Source organism: Aedes aegypti, chromosome 1, assembly GCF_002204515.2.
Source record: "Aedes aegypti strain LVP_AGWG chromosome 1, AaegL5.0 Primary Assembly, whole genome shotgun sequence".
Classification (NCBI taxonomy): Eukaryota; Metazoa; Arthropoda; class Insecta; order Diptera; family Culicidae; genus Aedes; species Aedes aegypti.
In genome coordinates, this window is record NC_035107.1 from 301953358 (window position 1) to 301970898 (window position 17541).

At 38.2% G+C, this 17541-nt stretch overlaps 1 protein-coding gene across 2 annotated transcripts; it reads right to left on the bottom strand.

Moving 5' to 3' along the window:
• Window positions 1–710: 710 nt before the first annotated feature.
• On the bottom strand, window positions 711–5222 carry LOC5577582 (cysteine proteinase inhibitor 1). Of its 2 annotated transcripts, none has more exons than XM_021838335.1 (3): window positions 5071–5222; window positions 1194–1304; window positions 711–1129 (listed from the first exon to the last, which is right to left on the bottom strand). In XM_021838335.1, exon 3 carries the CDS (start codon window positions 1105–1107, stop codon window positions 817–819), a length of 291 nt encoding a protein of 96 aa, XP_021694027.1. In that variant the 5' UTR covers window positions 1108–1129; window positions 1194–1304; window positions 5071–5222; the 3' UTR covers window positions 711–816. The 2 variants fall into 2 exon arrangements, with proteins under 2 accessions (XP_021694027.1, XP_021694028.1); XM_021838336.1 differs by lacking the exon at window positions 5071–5222 and adding an exon at window positions 4742–5022.
• Between the last annotated feature and the right edge of the window lie 12319 nt (window positions 5223–17541).

Consider the following 17541-nt stretch of genomic DNA (forward strand, 5'->3'; position numbering starts at 1 on the left):
GTCAGAAAATTTCTATTTTCTTTGTCTACAAGCGGCAGAAATTTGTCAAAAAATGGTGCACAAATATTTTAGAACAAAGACGTTATTATCAGATTTGATGTTTCTTTTGAGTGAAAATGCTAAAGTTAGAGAAGATAGTAGTCAGTCCTACAGAGTAACAAATGTTCTTCCGTTGGCGTTAAATAGAAAACAAGGGATGTCTATTACCCCCCTAGAAATTGTATAGCCCCCTCTAGGAAATTGAAACTTATGTAAAGCATGTACTTCACTCAAGGAACAATCTTATATCTGTGGAAATTTTCAGAAAAAAAAACCCTGTGGAAATTACTGGAGGTAGTTGCGTCAGATTCTCTGGAGCAAATTATTCTATACATCCCTTGAAATCCATTAAACGAAGAATTTGTGGAAGAATTATTGGAAACATTTGGAGAAAAACCCGATAAAAAAAATTCTGGAGGAGTCCTTGAAACTAATCCATTAGAATCTCCGGAAAAATCACAATTCCAGAAGCAAGGACAACAAGGAAAGTAGTGACTTTAGAGACCATTTTGATTGAAAAAGACTTAAGCGACCTTCCGTTAAAAATAGATACTTTTTTAGATACTTGCATTAAAATAAAGGAGCAATTCTCTTAAAAAGAGGCCTGCTATTATCCCTGAAAAGATCCTTTCTGCTAAACGTTCGTTCCGAGAAATATGTAAAAAGATGAATATCATTTCAGTCATTTTATTATCGAAACATTACAAATATAATTCACTTTATCCGATTGACATTCACATTAAACGAAACAGAGAGATTATCGCACTTCACTTCACTTCACTTGGGCTCGTGCTTATCGAAGGTCAGCTTCAGCGCTTCGCCCTTGTCCTGCAGCCACGGCCGGCTCCAGGCGGTAATCTTGTACTCCTGGCCGGATTCGTCATCCTCAAACACGATGTAGAACGTGTACTTCATTCCGGCCACCACCTGCTGGCTGGACCGCAAAACCTTGTACTTCCGCCCGGCATGCGTTCCCGTTTCGTTCAGGGCAGCCTTGATGAAGTCGTGGTGCTCGGCGTTCAGATTCTCCGTCGGATGCACTCCACCGGTAATTGGTTGTCCGTCCATGCTGTTTGGGGTGTTGGTATTCCTACAAAAATGAAATCGATTACTATAATGATTATGAATCACCTCCACCTAACAAGAGAACTTACGAGATGATGAAAAGACGTTGAGCGAGTGTCGTTAGATGAATGAAGTCCCTTCAGCGGGATGTATGCCGGTTTTATACTACTGCAGCTGGATTGGAGAAACTCGTCATACAACTGAAAGAAAAAGAGAGCACAGAGGCAGCATTCTGTTATCAATGTGCACTGTTGTGCTTCTCGTAAAGCAGACAAAAGATGGAAAAGTACGCAGCACAGACGCGAGAGATACCAGGTAGGGTGTGCAGCATGAGAACTGGACATTATCGCGTTGCAGGCTATCTACATGTTAACGCAATGTGCGTTGCCTAGAAAGAGCTTTGTTCGTTTTGAGGCAAAGGGACAAAGTACTGGGGGTGGTTGTATACCCTAATGCTTCGACTGATAGAGAATCCTCCAGCCAGATTAGGGTACCGTTTTCTTGACCATGACCACCACCTATAACGGGATCGGGTGCAAGACTTAGGTCGAAGACTTTTGGAGAAATATATTCTAGCGCAGTGGTTCCCAACCTTCCTGAAGCTGCGACCCCCTGTTGAATTTCTTCAAACATTCCGAAGACGTCTAGAAATGAATGTAATCAAAATGAAAGTTTATGGAAGCCTTCATTATAAATCAAGATATTTATTGGAAGACCACCCAATAGTCCTTAATCCATCACCTGCAAGAATACTGCCAATATCTCTGGATCTACTAAGACTCTTGTTAGTAGTCCACCAATTATTTTTTTCCAAAAGTCGATAACGTATTTGCAAAAATCAGGTACACTCAAAAAAATTAAAACGTCATTGCTACGTGAAAAATCACGTAGATCATTCCAAATTCATTTTACCTCCACTACACCTGACTAAGATAAAGATCACTAAGCCATTCATAACCATCATGTAGTGAATCGGTAATTGTTACTGAGGTTCCCTTTCGCATTTACGTGAAATTCACGTATTATTAACTCTGTGTAAGATTGATTTCAAGGTATATATGCTTTGAATACAAAAGAATCCCTGCATTACTTCATAGTTCATACCTGATTTATAACCTCTATCAATTATAGCACACGAAGAGCTACCTATGATTCACGTAGGAGCTACGTGGAAAGTGCGATGGAAGAAAACCACGTATGTTTTCACGTAACAATGACATTTGGATTATTTTGAGTGTAGGCTAAGTAGATAAATGTTGAACGGTTTAATTTTTCGCAAATTGTTGAACCATTCATAAGAAAAATACAAACCTTCAACAATTAGCTACTAACCCGAGTTGAGAAGCCTGCAATTGGTCATAGGTATTCGGATGAGTACAATGAAAATTTCTTCGAGAATAGGGTAGTGGCATGAGGCAATAATAAGCAACCCAATATTGACTAAACATGGCGTCCATTGTTTTTTGATAGGCAAATACATATGTTTTATGGGTACACTCAAAATAATCCAAACGTCATTGTTACGTGAAAACATACGTGATTTTTTTCCATCGCACTTTTCACGTAGCACTTACGTGAATCATGGGTAGCACAGAATAACGCATGAACTTTTGAATTCCGTCTGTTTCACCGGCGTTAAACGTGAAAGCTACGTGAATTTCTCCGTAGCTTTTACAAATAACTAATAACTTCAACAAATAATAGTGTGATTTTCGAAGGTGAAAAGTTAATCACCAGAGTATGTGACGATTAAACGCTTTTTCTACTTTTGAAGAAAAAAACCTTCGTATATTCGTATATTATTAGGCTTAGTAAAAAAAAAGACAAAAACTGACCTATATAGCGAAGTTATGTTAGAACTTACTACAATAATAAAAAATAACATTCACTCTCGAAAACAATGAAAATGACGCTTGTGTATGCTGAAAAGGGTCCAAAAATGTTCGCATTTTATTGGTCCATACAATATACTCAAAATGCGGATTTAACACAGACGTTACACTGAAGAAATTTTCATCTACCACTCATTTGACGATTTAAATTCACTTTCAAACCTCACAATCTGTTCAATGTCATGAATATCACGTGACTTTGACAGTTGAATATTGCTAATCGGTAATGTTTTTCGAATTATTATCGCAGCAAGTATGCTAATACCGTTAAGTCACCAGTCACCGTGCGGGCTCCATTCACCGTGCACATATACAAATTCCTATAGAATATTCATACAATTTTCACAAATTATTCTTTTGTCTGTAAAATAAGTTAAAACTAATGAAATAAAGTAGTTTTTGTCACAAAGCATTTTGAAAAACCAAGTTTATGTAGTCTAAATCATGTGAATTTTGTTTGATAATGAGGTTTTTCAACACTCTTAGTAGAAACGCCAAAAATTAACATTTTTCATTTTAACGTTAGAGTATGAAATGTTTCAAAATTTCAACTAGTTTTTACTGTGGATACTATAAGCAAGATGTATTTCATCGTATTAACAATGAGATTTTATGCAAATTAGAATTTTTTATTGTGTCTCAGTCGAAACCCAAATGCACGGTGAATGGATCCCTTTTAATATACATGGTTCCTATTACCGTGCATTAGTGTAAAAGGCATGAAATTATTCGGTAATATTAGATTTATTGTTGTGTTGTGATTAAACTACTTCATATTTAGTTTTTGAGTGAATATGGAATGGTTTGGACAATACAGTCAAACCTCCTATAACGATTTTATTGAAAAAATAATTATTTAGCCAATTTTTAAACTTTTCTGGTTTTTATTGTTGATGAATATTTGAATACTCTTAAAAACGAGTGCGCACACTACTAGCAACACAGTTGCTCCATCAACAACGTTTCTTCAAGATACGAAATAAAATCATGATGAAAACTATACGCACGGTGAATGGTGCACTAGTGTGCACGGTAAATGGTGACATAGAACGGTACAAGGCGACCAAAACATGACATTTTCAAAAATAATTTTTGAGTATTTTATGTTATGCATCACTAGTTTTAGATTTTTCCCTGAATTATGATATAATTGCACGCTACGTAGCGGTATTCTAGTACGCTTCAAATTATTTGGAAAAGTTATATAATTTTTTGAAATGCAAATTTTTCTTAAATGCACGGTGAATGGTAGCTTGACGGTACTTGCTGATGCTATATTTTGCATGGTCGCTATGTATAATCATATGATTTTTTTTACAAAATTTTGACATTTAACAACTAGAGGCGCACGCATAGTTTTTATTCGTCTTTGACGTTAATGCCGTCAACAGTTTGCTTTCTGAAAGAGAAAAATCATTTGAGTACTGCCTCACAAATCTCACGCTTGAGATTTTCATACAAAATCACTCAATCAAAAAAAGTTGAAATTTAGCGTGACATAATTTGTGTACCATCCCAAATAAATGTGCGGACCCTCAGAAATTGTCAACGCCTCCGAGGGGTCCGCGATTCATCGGTTGGGAAGCACTGTTCTAGCGGTATCAAGAAAATCTGTAGCATTCTAATTGCCTTTCTATGGCTTAACAACAACGAGTCATCTGTGGTGTCATTATAGTTGACTATGCTAGTTTTTGTGAAGTGAGTGAGTGTAATAATATAGGCAGTTAATAAGCTCTAGAGCTTACCTCAGCTTTTCTAATAGAATCGTGGAAAATTTACACCGGATTGCCTCCCTGCTATCGTCACTTTTCAGACAAAAAATAAAATACTTTGGACTTGCTGCTGCAGCTTTTGCCTTTATATTTGGAAGCCAAAAGTGCAAATTCATAAACTGAGACGACGAAAGAAAGGATCGATACCGGAGATACCTAATTTGTCTAGGCAAATAATTTGGCGGGGTTTCTGTTTTCGCGAGTTTATGATAAACGCTCGAATAATCACGCATCAGTGATATTGTTTTGCTGTAGTGTTATAGAGCACCACTACTTAGATTAATTAGAATACTTTTACTTACCTACAAACAGTTTGATTATACGATTGATACGATACACAAAAAGCGATGACTAATTTTCCTGGGCAGATTGGATTGCGATCTGTTGGCGCTTTGTTTTGGCTGTTGTTTGTTTTGTGTTGCTCGCTCCGTTCTCAACTCCACTTAAGGCTAAGTAGCCCGTCATTCGTTTAATAACAATGATGACGATGTTGCTAGCAATTTCAAAGTGATAAAAATTCAGTTTTGATAGTTTATATTGGTTTGAAAAAGTATCACTGTACGCGATAACATGCATAAAGTATGCTGATACTTTTTCAGCTGTGTCAGTGCAAAACCAACAGGTTTTCTTTGATTCGAAATCGTGAGAGAATTAGCAACAATCATCAACGACGCGTACAAATTTCAATGACGGCCTACTTCGCCTTAAGCAGCACAAAGGGGACACGTTCATAGAATTTTCTCTGAGTTCGCTAGAGCACTTGCACGTAAGTAATTTGTGTGCAAGAGCTTCGATGCAAGAAGGTTAGCAGCAACACTGAACAAAAACATCACGCTTGAAACGGCTGTAGAGTATATATGGATTAGATGGCCGACACATCACGGTAGTTTGCGAATACCCTTTAATGGGTAAAAATTCACCCATTTCCGCTAGAAATGCCTCTCCACATTTAATGAGTAAACACTGTTTACTCTTTAAGGTGAAACAGTTTAGAATCAAACTTCTGAGATTGCACTTAAACTTCAAAGGCACTAATCTCGCGAAGGAAGCATCCAACGACAGTGTACTTTTTATTTTGGCTTTGTGCACTAGCAAAAAGCTTAAGGTGACACAGTTTGGAATCAACTTCTAAGATTGCACTGAAACATCAAAGGCACAAATCTCGCGAAGAAAGCATCTAACAACAGTGATCTTTTTATTTGGGCTTTGTGCACAAGTAGAAAATAAGAAGATCAGAAACGTTTGCCAACTATTTCTCCAGTTTTGTGCCTTTGAATACGCGAATAGGGTCACAAGTCGGCCATTGTGACTGCCATCTTCGAACTCCGAGATGTTTCACCTTAAAGGGTAAAAGCGGTTTCTGTCAATGAATGGGTATTTTTTACCCGTTTTGTAAATCTCGCTCGCGGCAAATAAAAGGGTAAAAATTTACACATTTTTCGAATGATTTTTATCGATAATTATAACCTCAAAACAAATCATAACTTTGGAATGAAAGTTACGAATGAAAAATGTACATAGTCAGGCATTTATTGTTTTATTGACTTATATTCACTATAAATATACAATATGTTCATTTTTATATTTTTCCTACTACAAATCGCTTCTCTATTTTGACTGTCGTTGGCACTAAAGATGTTTGTGGCAGGAACAAGACAACCTGGACATTCCAAATATATCGGGATTATTATCAGTTCATGTGAATAATGGTATTGCCAACTTACCGTTTCTTTGTACTTTTCCATTGGGTTATAAATTGGACAAAAAAGGCGTTAAACCTATAGAAATAAATTTAATTAATGTTAAGACTTGAGAACTGCGCACAGCTGCACTCGATGATTACGAAATGATTGCCAGCTATATTTTCACTACTATATTTGTACCAACCGGAGTGCAGATAGTTTCACCGTTTTCCTGCATACCGCCAAAGATCGTCCTAAGCACCCGACGTTCGAAGACTCCAAGTGCATCGAGCATCGTAAACGTTTCCTGCCCGTAGAGGACTACCGGCCTTATGAGCGTTTTGTACATGATACATTTGGTGCGGGTGTGAACTTTTTTGACCGCAGCGTGGAGGCCATAGTAGGCCCGACTTGCACTGATGATGCGCCTCCGTATTTCACGGCTAACGTTATTGTCAGCCGTCAGCAAGGATCCAAGGTAGACGAACTCGTCGACCACCTCGAACGTTTCCCCGTCTATCGTAACACTGCTACTAGGCGAACCCTGTCGCGCTCGGCCCCACCAGCTAGCATGTACTTTGTTTTGGACGCATTCACCACCAGTCCAACTTTCGCTGCCTCGCGTTTCAGGCGGGTGAACAAGTCTGCCACCTTTTCAAATATTCGGCCGACAATATCCATATCATCCGCAAAGCAAACAAATTGACTGGATCTCGTAAAAATCGAACACCGGCTGTTTTTTTTCCTGTCACTGCGACCATTTGTTTGATCTATTGTGATACACCACCCATTTTAATGTATAACCGTATTCAAGGTGATATATTACTATGATTAGTTATCCTCAACTAATGATTTCGGTATTTTCAAAATGGGGAATAATATGTCGTATTAACCGAACTACTTTGAATGGAGCTAAGAACCATATATCAGAGGGCTGTAGAAACCCTTGATCAAGATACTTTAATCTCACAGCAAAAAGTGCAACGCAGTTACACAGAAGGTGTTCAGAGGCTTCTGTTTCCTCACTATAAAAGCGACAAACATCATCTTCAATTCTTTTGATGATACACCGGCTGTTGAGCCCGGCTCTCCGCATAACACCTTCTAGCGCAATATTGAACAACAGGCACGAAAGTCCATCACCTTGTCGTAGTCCCCGGCGGGATCCAAATGCACGCCTTCCATCGTCGCTCTTATCAGTCTCGTGAGCTTCCTGGGAAAGCTGTTCTCGTCCATGATTTTCCATAGCTCTACGCGGTCGATACTATCGTATGCCGCCTTGAAATCGATAAAAAGGTGATGCGTTGGGACCTGGTATTCAAGACATTTTTGGAGGATTTGCCGTACAGTAAAGATCTGGTCCGTTGTCGATCGGCCGTCAACGAAGCCAGCTTGATAACTTCCCACGAACTCGTTTACTACAGGTGACAGACGACGGGAGATAATCTGGGATAATACTTTGTAGGCCGCATTAAGAATAGTGATCGCTCAAAAGTTCTCACAATCTAACTTATCGCCATTCTTGTAGATGGGTCATATCACCCCTTCCTTTCACTCCTCCGGTAGCTGTTCTGTTTCCCATATTGTGCCTATCAGCCGGTGCAAACAAATGACCAGCCTCTCCGGGCCCATCTTTATGAGTTCAGCTCTGATACCATCCTTACCAGCAGCTTTATTGTTCTTAAGCTGGTGAATGGCATCCTTAACCTCCCTCAAAGGAAATTCTTCATTCATTCAGGACATTCTTCATGATAAAAACAACGAGCTGTTGGCAGAATCAGCACCTACTAGGAGAGAAGGACTAATTTTCGATCTACAAAAATGTTGTGCCAAATTTCAGATGTTCATACAAAGTAAGCAAAAATCTAATGAATGGCTTAAAAAATAGTGCTAGGTCGCAATTTGGTGATCTGTCCCTATAACAAGCAATCCTTCATATAGAATGGTAGCCTCCTGGGAGGGAGAAACCAATACAAAACTTATGTACGTCATAGTGAGCCGGGATTCCGCTGTCACGAACTGTCAGCCCAGATCTCAAACATTGGACTAACATGGAAAAAGCGCGTAACTGATTAAAACACATTTTCGCATTTCATCAAAAGTGACAAAAATCGAATGAAAATCAATTCTTGCACACAATGCAAGTAATGTCACGTGAGCACCTTTCAATCGGATTGAATATAAAGCATTGAAAAACGCATCGTTTTACTTTTTCCAATAAAAATGAATATTTAGTGTATAGAAAACTGTGGCCCTTTTTCCATGTTTGTCAGGAAAAATCGAAAGTACACAACAAAACAAAACTAGCGATTTTCCCCAAGCCTGCCTTGATTGTTGTTGGCAAGCTGGAGTTATCTTGCAGTTCAAACAGAAATTGTTCTATATTTCGTGTGTAGTATCGGTGCCTCCCTCCCAGGTAGCCTCCAAACGGGTCTTAGGATACGGATCAAATACAACTGAGAAAAGGCACCGTCCTACATGTACTTAAGGGCTTTCTTAGTCTTATGGTTACGTCCGCAGATATGAAGCAAAGTCATGCTGTACTTGGTTGGATTTGGGACTTTCTTGAACATAAACTATCATTGTGCTTGTTACACGATATAAGAAATGCAAAATTTATTTATACATTAGGAAACAATGTTGTAAAATTAGTTGAATTTTGTTCAATGATTGATTACACTCAGGCAGTCTTGGGAACTGTGACCACAATTCACCACAGTTCATCGATTCTGCCTGGGAGGGAGGCACCGATACTACACACGAAATATAGAACAACGTTTGTTTGAACTGCAAGATAACTCCAGCTTGCCAACAACAATCAAGGCAGGCTTGGGGAAAATAGCTAGTTTTCTTTTGTTGTGTACTTTCGATCTTTCCTGACAAACATGGAAAAAGGGCCACAGTTTTCTATGCAATAAATAATAATTTTCATTGGAAAAAGTAAAACGATGCATTTTTCAATGCTTTATATTCAATCAGTTGGAAGGTGCTCACGTGACATCACTTACATTTTGTGTATGAATTGATTTCCATTCAATTTTTGTCACTTTTGATGAAATGCGAAAATGTGTTTTAATCAGTTACGCGCTTTTTCCATGTTAGTCCAATGTTTGAGATCTGGGCTCACAGTGACAGTTCGTGACAGCGGAATCTCGGCTCACTATGACGTACAGAAATTTTGTACACGCTCGTTCAGATCTACTCAAAAGTGAGTAGATTTCGACTCACTTCGGAACAAAGTGGAACTGCTCAAAAGTGAGTAACACCATCGTTACTCACTTTAGAGTAACATTGTCAAATGTCAATATGAGAGTAACACTTACTCACTTTGTTTAATCTGAAATGTGCGCAAGTGAGTAGATGTCACTCACTTCAGGAAATAATATTATTGGAAATAAATGTATTATGTTATTTACAGGGTGGCCACCGAATTTCGATTTTGAAATTCCCGCTTTTTTCCCGGTTTTCCCGGTATATTTTACATAATTTTCCCGGTTTTTCATCTATTCTTTCGAACAACTTTAATTGAGTTTTTCTGTATCAAAAATCGTTTCTATGAAAAGCACTGCATAATTATTTTTTTTAATTGGTTTAAACATTTTCAGTTGTTTTTTTTTCATAGTAATTTAATTGTTTATCAATAGTTTCACTATTGGAACAATAAGTTGACTATTAGATTGTCCTAATCTATATGGAATCTTATTCCGAAAACTATGTCTATAGTATTCATCTTAATCGATTTGTCTCGCGTACATCGAGAATCAATGGAGCTCTGGAGCTATCTATCATAGGAAAGAGATGGTTAATTGTGCTAATAAAACAGATCCTACTCTAGAAACGACAGGGATTTAATTTGAAAGCTATTTGAACCATATTTACCAACAATATGTCCTTTAAGCCAAACTTTGAATTGACAAGTTTAAGTTTTAAGATCTACAGAATCTAACAACCGTTCGCGGTGAAGATTTGATGGATTGTTTGCATTCTGGTAATGATAAAACGATCACAATTTCAGCTCAGAGCTCTGTTTGGTTCTCAAGACTCTTGCTCTTGAAATTTCTAGGTTTGACTTTGGCTTATCATCATCTTAAGTGCATCTTAATGCTGAATTTCAGATATTTGGCCGACAAAAGCCCCAGGTGTCTAAGTAAATCATCAAGATGCCCAAGTGGTTCTTTACCGTAATTGAAATTATTTCAATTCCTAATCCTCTGAACTTTCTTCATAAAAATAAAGAGTTCTCTAAAGCAAATAAGTTTAAGGTATGGATGAAACAAGGCCACACATGTAGAAGCACTTACCTAGGGCTCGCTCACAATTTTAATAACACCGAAAATGGTCATTTTTGACATCCACACACTCTCTCGTAATGCTTTTTGTATGAATATTCTACACATTTTATACGAGCTGTAACAGCTTGATCGTTATTAAAATCGTAAATGAGCCCTTATTCAAAACTTTGTCGATTAGATCACTAGTGACATATTAAAATCATTTATAAATAGGATTGTTTTCCAGATAAGTTGTATTGCGCTAAGATATTGAATATTGAGATAAGATATTAAGCAATTACAGAAGAATGCTAAACCAATCTGCAATAAGTAATTCAACTTCGATTCAAAACGTGAGTACAAAAATATATAGAGAAAAATTCAAAAAACCGCCCTGACCGAGCGCGGACGAAAATAAAAAAAATGTTTCGAAGCATTGCTAAGAGAGAAAAGAGTGAAACATTTTTAAGAAATATGGTGTAGCATAGAAGAAATTGAATCATGAATGTTTGAAAGCAACTGGTTCAAAATTGCGGATGCCTCATGGAAACATCATTAAACATAACTACTTTCTATATCTTATTTTGGAGGTTGGTTTGTAGATTACTGCTTGAAGATGTTCGTTCAAAACGATTTTCCCGGTGATCGCCTCAAATTCCCGGTTTTTCCCGTCTTTTTCCCGGTGGATCCGAATTCCCGTCTTTTTCCCGCTTTTCCCGTTTTTCCCGGTTCGGTGGCCACCCTGTATTTATAAAATCAGAGGAAATGTACAAAAAGCATAATATTTATTTATTATCTCATACATAACTATACAAATAATACATGATAACAAGTAAAAAAATGTGATATTTGTGTTGAAATGTTTGCTGCTCTGGAATGGATCCCCGGATGTTATAAATCTCTGGGGGATTGATTAAAGGCATGGAGGATGTACTTTGACCGGTAGCCTTCCCGGTTAGACTGTAAAGAATTGATAATTGGGTCCTAAAATTTTTAATGAAATCTTATTTTTATTTAATAACACGAAAAAGCATGTTACTGTAACTACTTTAGCATTTTTTCCCGCTCAAATAATGGCTATATCATGTTTAAACTTTAATTTAAAAATTTGGTCCATAAATGAACCTTGACACTTGTGATCATGTTTGACGTTCGCTTAGTCGACAAATACACCACAGGGGTTTTAGTTCGACCACTGGGGTTGTTCCTATCTGACATTTCGTAAGGGACACGGAAAACAAAATACACCCAAAATTTGAGTTTAAGCCAAAGGATGTGACAAAATCTAAAAAAATGTTTTTTGGGCTTAAACCAACGGAAAACATTAGAAAATTGAGTAAACATACGTTTTTGGCCTAAACTTGAGCGTTTGGCACTAAAATTGGGACAGGGCTTTAGGACCCTATTAGTCCAACAAAAAGTACGACGGTAAAACTTACTGTTTATTTTTTTTTCTTGCGATTGTTCGATCAAAATCAGGACTTGGTCATTTTCACTCCGACCTCGCTTCACTTGATATCAGGATTATTGACTTCGCAGCACTAATCTGGAGTTCACCGGTTCGACTTCCGAAGCAGGTTCAAACGAACTAACTGTCATCGCTTTGCCGGCTCGGCTTTTATCTCGACTGTTTTTGAAAACAGGCCGACATCACGTCGACGGAAGAAATTTCACCACAACGGAGGATTTGTCAGTTCGAGCGCTCGAAATTTTCCAAGTCTTTGACGTTTACAAAGTGAGTCAAATGTGTTTGTGTTTACTCAAAGGTGAGTAAGGTCGTTTTCTTTCATGGTTGAGTAAAAAGTTACTCACTTTGGTAAAATAAAGTTACTCACTTTTGACAGCTTACTTGAAACTTCCAGAGTGAGTCAAAGTTACTCTCTTTTGAGTAGATTTGAACGAGCGTGTATTGGTTTCTCCCTCCCAGCACGGAGAAAACGGAAAACCCATATTTGAGTATTTTTTAACTTATTTTTGAGTTATTTTTCTCTCCCTATTTCATTCGCTCCTTCTATTGTTGTCAGAGAGCGAAGAGCAAAACAACCCAAAAACCGAACCTTTGTGCGTTACCTCAAATTTGAGTAAGTGGCACAGTACTGGAAGTTGAGTTGTTTGATCTGCCGGTTGAGTGAAAAGAACTTAGCAAGTAGGTATTTTTTCGCATGGCTGCAAATGAAAACAACTTCTACCCCATCAACTCAAAATTAGGTTAACGCACGAACCCCCCGAATTGAGTGGAATGAACTCACTTTTGAGTACTTCATTTTCTCCGTGAGGATTCTGCCATTCAACCAAAACACAAAGCAGCAGCAGCATCAATACCATCAGGCGTTGCGCTGCCAACGGTTCACACACTGCTTGACTGTTTTTGTCTCTCCACTATGACCGTTTTCGGGCAGGCATTCCAAGGTGAATGATTGAAAAAAGTGTTAAATCATTCAATCGCTAATATTTCGCTAGTGTTTTCAACTAATTGAAATCTATTAGCTCTAACAGAAAGAGCACAATCATTCCGTTGCGATACATATAAACAAGTTCAATTTAATGCTACCTTTATCGAGCAAAAATGCAAAACCCCGAAAACCGCAAAAATCGTGTCACCACTGTGCTCGAGTCATTTCGCATTCGGGGTTGAAAAACGTTGCGAAGAAGAAGATTACAGTTTTGAAGAGCCGTGACATTTTTTTGTTTTGAACGGTTATGGTTTGCTTTGGATTTTGATGGTCGGGTAGAAAGATGTAAGGGGTCATGCACAAATTACGTCGCGCTCCAAGGGGGGGGGGGGAGGTGGTCAAGCCAAGCGTGACAAGCCTTACAAATTTTTTTTAAGGACTCATACAAAAAACGTGACAAAGGGGGGGGGGGTCCAAAAAGTCGAAATTTAGCGTGACATAATTTGTGTACCATCCCTAAATGTAGAGGCGGTAAATGTTTGCTCCAGTACTTTTCTCATCACTGCACTCAGGCAAATGGACTATCGATAAACATAGGAACCCCTTATAAAATGAATATGAAAACAAAAAACGTTTACGCGGCAACCTGGAATCTAACCAAGAACCTTGCGATCGATAGGCCCGAGCGTACACCACGCGCCTATCGACGATAGGATGGATTGATATGGAGTGATGCTAAAACGATACATAAAGCGTTCGTATTGCAATAATCATTCCACCTTTCATAAGGCAAAATGTTTGAAATTCGATAGAGTAGTTCGCTGCGTGTATATGTTTGACCTATGATTAATATTATGATTACTGAATAAAATAAGCGATCTTTATGATTATGATTAATGATTATTGATTGAAATATAATATTGCAATAATTATGATTAGTGATTAATGATTAACTCTTATTTTTGTGTGATTAATGATTACCATTTTTGATTAATCATAATAATTAATCATGATCAATTTTATGATTAATCATTAAGGCTGAATAGCCCGTCATTCGTTTTGGCAACAATGATGACTTTTCTGCTTGAATTCCAAAGTGATAAAACACAGTCCCGATAGTTTATATTGAGCTTGAGCTTGATTGGCCGCCCGTGGATGCTACTCCAGTATCGCCAGATCAGCTGCGCTTACACAAGGAACCAACCGAATGACTGCTTGGGACTAACAGACACCCTCAGGGGCTGTCCATTAATTATGTAAGTGGTTATGGGGGGAGGGGGGGTAAGAGATTTCTTACGCGCCATACAATTTAATTTAGATTTTCATACAATAAATCTTATCATGGGTGGGAGGGGGGTGTTGAAAAATCCCAAAAATAGTCTTACGTAATTAATGGACCGTCCCTCAGTGTATAAGTGCTGGTGATCTTCTGTTTTAGGCTATAATGGCGCCTGCCACGTCGGAATGCAGACCAATGTGGAGAAGGGGGAGAATATGATGTTGCACTTATACTAGCCCACTGTAGACCGTGGAGTCCGACTGCATCTACGCCAGTTCATGCGGAGTGTATGGATGGGGGGAAAGGTATGGCAGAGAGGTTTGCTTTTGTGGTTAGCAGACTGCCTATGTATCAGGCGTAAGGAAAGGCATGCGCGTGGAAGAATGAAAGCGTTAGGGAAACGGTTTCTTGTCCGTCTCTGGTTCTAGCGTGGTGAACGTTTGAGTGCGATAGATTTAGAATGGAAGACAGAAGCAAGTGAGAGATATACAACTACAAAGTACGAGGAAAGGGACGGGCCTGGGATTGAACCCATGACCTTCTGCTTATGAAGCAGAAGCGGTAGCCATCAGACCACCAACCCCGTCATTCAGTCTCGACTTGACTTGAAAAATTATCACTGTACGCGCTAACATGCATAAAGTATGCTGATACTTTTTCAGTTGTGTCAATGGAAAACCAACTGATTTTCTTCGATTCAAAATCGTGAGATGAATTAGCAACAATCATCAACGACGCGTACAAATTTCAATGATGGCCTACTTCGCCTTAACGCTCTGGAAAAAACAACACAGATTTCATTAGGTCACCTTACAAGTACCATGTGCTTCGAATTGAAGTCGAGTTCTAACGGCTATTTTTTTTTCGCTTTTCATAATTACAACGCACAGTGGCGGGCCTTCATACAAAGGTCGGACAAAACCTCAAATACGTCTCAAATCGTTTAACAATGGTTATCTATTAACTATTTTGGATACCTGTTATCATCCCGTTGGAAATAATGGGTTACATGCATGCCCTGATTCGCTACTCGCCACATAGTAACGCACATGAGCTAGTGTCTATGCACTACAAATCGCTAAAAGGTAACGCGAAAAATATTTGTATGGCGAAAGGCATCTAACGAATTGTTTCCCAAATTGGGAACTTTTTTCGAAAAAATATTTGGTACCGGTTGTCCGTAATGATAATGACTATCACGCCTACCAAATATTTTTTCGATCAATGCTTTCATTTACGAGAAATTTAAAGTGAGATGCCTTTCCCCATAAAAAATGAAACGAGAAAACTTCTGCTGATCAACTGTGGGCAAGAGCAAAGCAAGTAATCCATTGGACGCTATTCTGCTGTGCGAATAACAAAATAAGAGTGTTACGTCTGTTTGTCTGTGCTAGAACTACATAGACATACTACCTTTACGGGTATCTGGGCCCCTCATAATAGGCTAGGAGAAGTGGATGAGCTTGTCATTCATTTTCCTGTCAAATTTCATACAAAATCTACTTTTTCTCTGCTATAAATTCACTCATATCATGGTTGCCATGGTCACATAGATAACATGGCACCGCTCAAACGACATATAATGAACTCGTGCATTGGTTCATACGGATTCAGTAACTTTTCAAAAACAGCTTTCTCGGGAAGCTCACAAGAGCAACAATGGAAGGTATTCAAAATTTTATAAAGCGAACAATCCAGTTCGTTTGATTCCTCCGGGGACTTTCATGCCTGTTTTTCAAGATTACGCTAGAAAGTGTTATGCGCGGAGCCCGCGGGCTTAACAACCGGGGTACGATTTTCACGAGATCCAGTCAATTTGTTCGCTTTGCGGATGATATAGACACTGTCGTCCGAACATTTGAAAAAGGTGGCATACTTGTACATCCGCCTGAAACGCGAGGCAACAAAAGTTGGACTGGTGGTGAATGCGTCCAAGTTCCAAGACAAAGTACATGCTAGCTGGTGGGGCCGAGCGCGACAGGGTTCGCCTAGTAGCAGTGTTACGATAGACGGGGATACATTCGAGGTGGTTGACGAGTTCGTCTACCTTGGATCGTTGCTGACGGCTGACAATAACGATAGTCGTGAAATACGGAGGCGCATTATCAGTGGAAGTCAGGCCTACCATGCACTGTGTTTTAATGCCTCGTTTTCATGCGCTTTTTGAATAGCGCCCTAACCGTTGATTTTAGCGATATAGTTTGTTCGGAGAAGTTTCTTGGTATATTAAGGCGCAACTTTTGACGAAAAAAATTTTGTGATCAATCCACCTAGCAGTGAGATAGAAAAACTATTTTTTCAAAACATTTAGATAGACATATGGTGTCTTCGGCAAAGTTGTAGAATTGGCAATTTGAAACAACTTTGTCGAAGACACAATTTTTCTATCTCTTATACTTTTTGAGATATATGCCGTTGTATGTGAATGACCCCTAAAAATCATATTTCTTATCATAACTTTTTTCCAAGATTTTTAACATTTTTTGTGTTTTCTACAAAGTTGTTTGTCATAGAAAAACCCGTGTTTTTGCTGAACATATTATCACCCTATCTCTTGAAGTAACAAAGTTATTCATGAATTACTCTTTTTTCAAGGGGTAGTTTAGGCCTCTATAACTGGCTTCAGCGCAAAATGGCGCAGACAACTCTTACAAATCATGAAAGTACCTTATCTCCCCTTTTGGCAGTTGATAAAAACTTTTGTCTATAAGCGTCTTTGCATGGGTTTTTACTATCAAACAAATAAGCCTTATTAAAACGAATTCGACTGATAATTCTTTTACTTTAAGAGATAGAGAGGTGCAATGTTCAGCAAAAACACGCGTTTTAAGATGTTCAACAACTTTGTAGAAGACATGAAAAATGTTAAAAATCTTGTAGAAGAGTTACGATTTTTTTAACTTAAAGTACACAAATTTGTATGAAAAAAATAATTTAAAATCATTTTCGATTATAACTTTTTACTTAAATTTTTAACATTTTTCATGTCTTCTACAAAGTTGTTAAACATCTTGAAACGCGTGTTTTTGCTCAACATTGCACCTCTCTATCTCTTAAAGTAAAAGAATTATCAGTCGAATTCGTTTTAATAAGGCTTATTTGTTTGATAGTAAAAACCCATGCAAAGACGCTTATAGACAAAAGTTTT

What these genes read in the sequence shown, in the direction of transcription:
- LOC5577582 (XM_021838335.1), bottom strand. Translation starts at nt 1,107, where the DNA reads ATGGACGGACAACCAATTACCGGTGGAGTGCATCCGACGGAGAATCTG.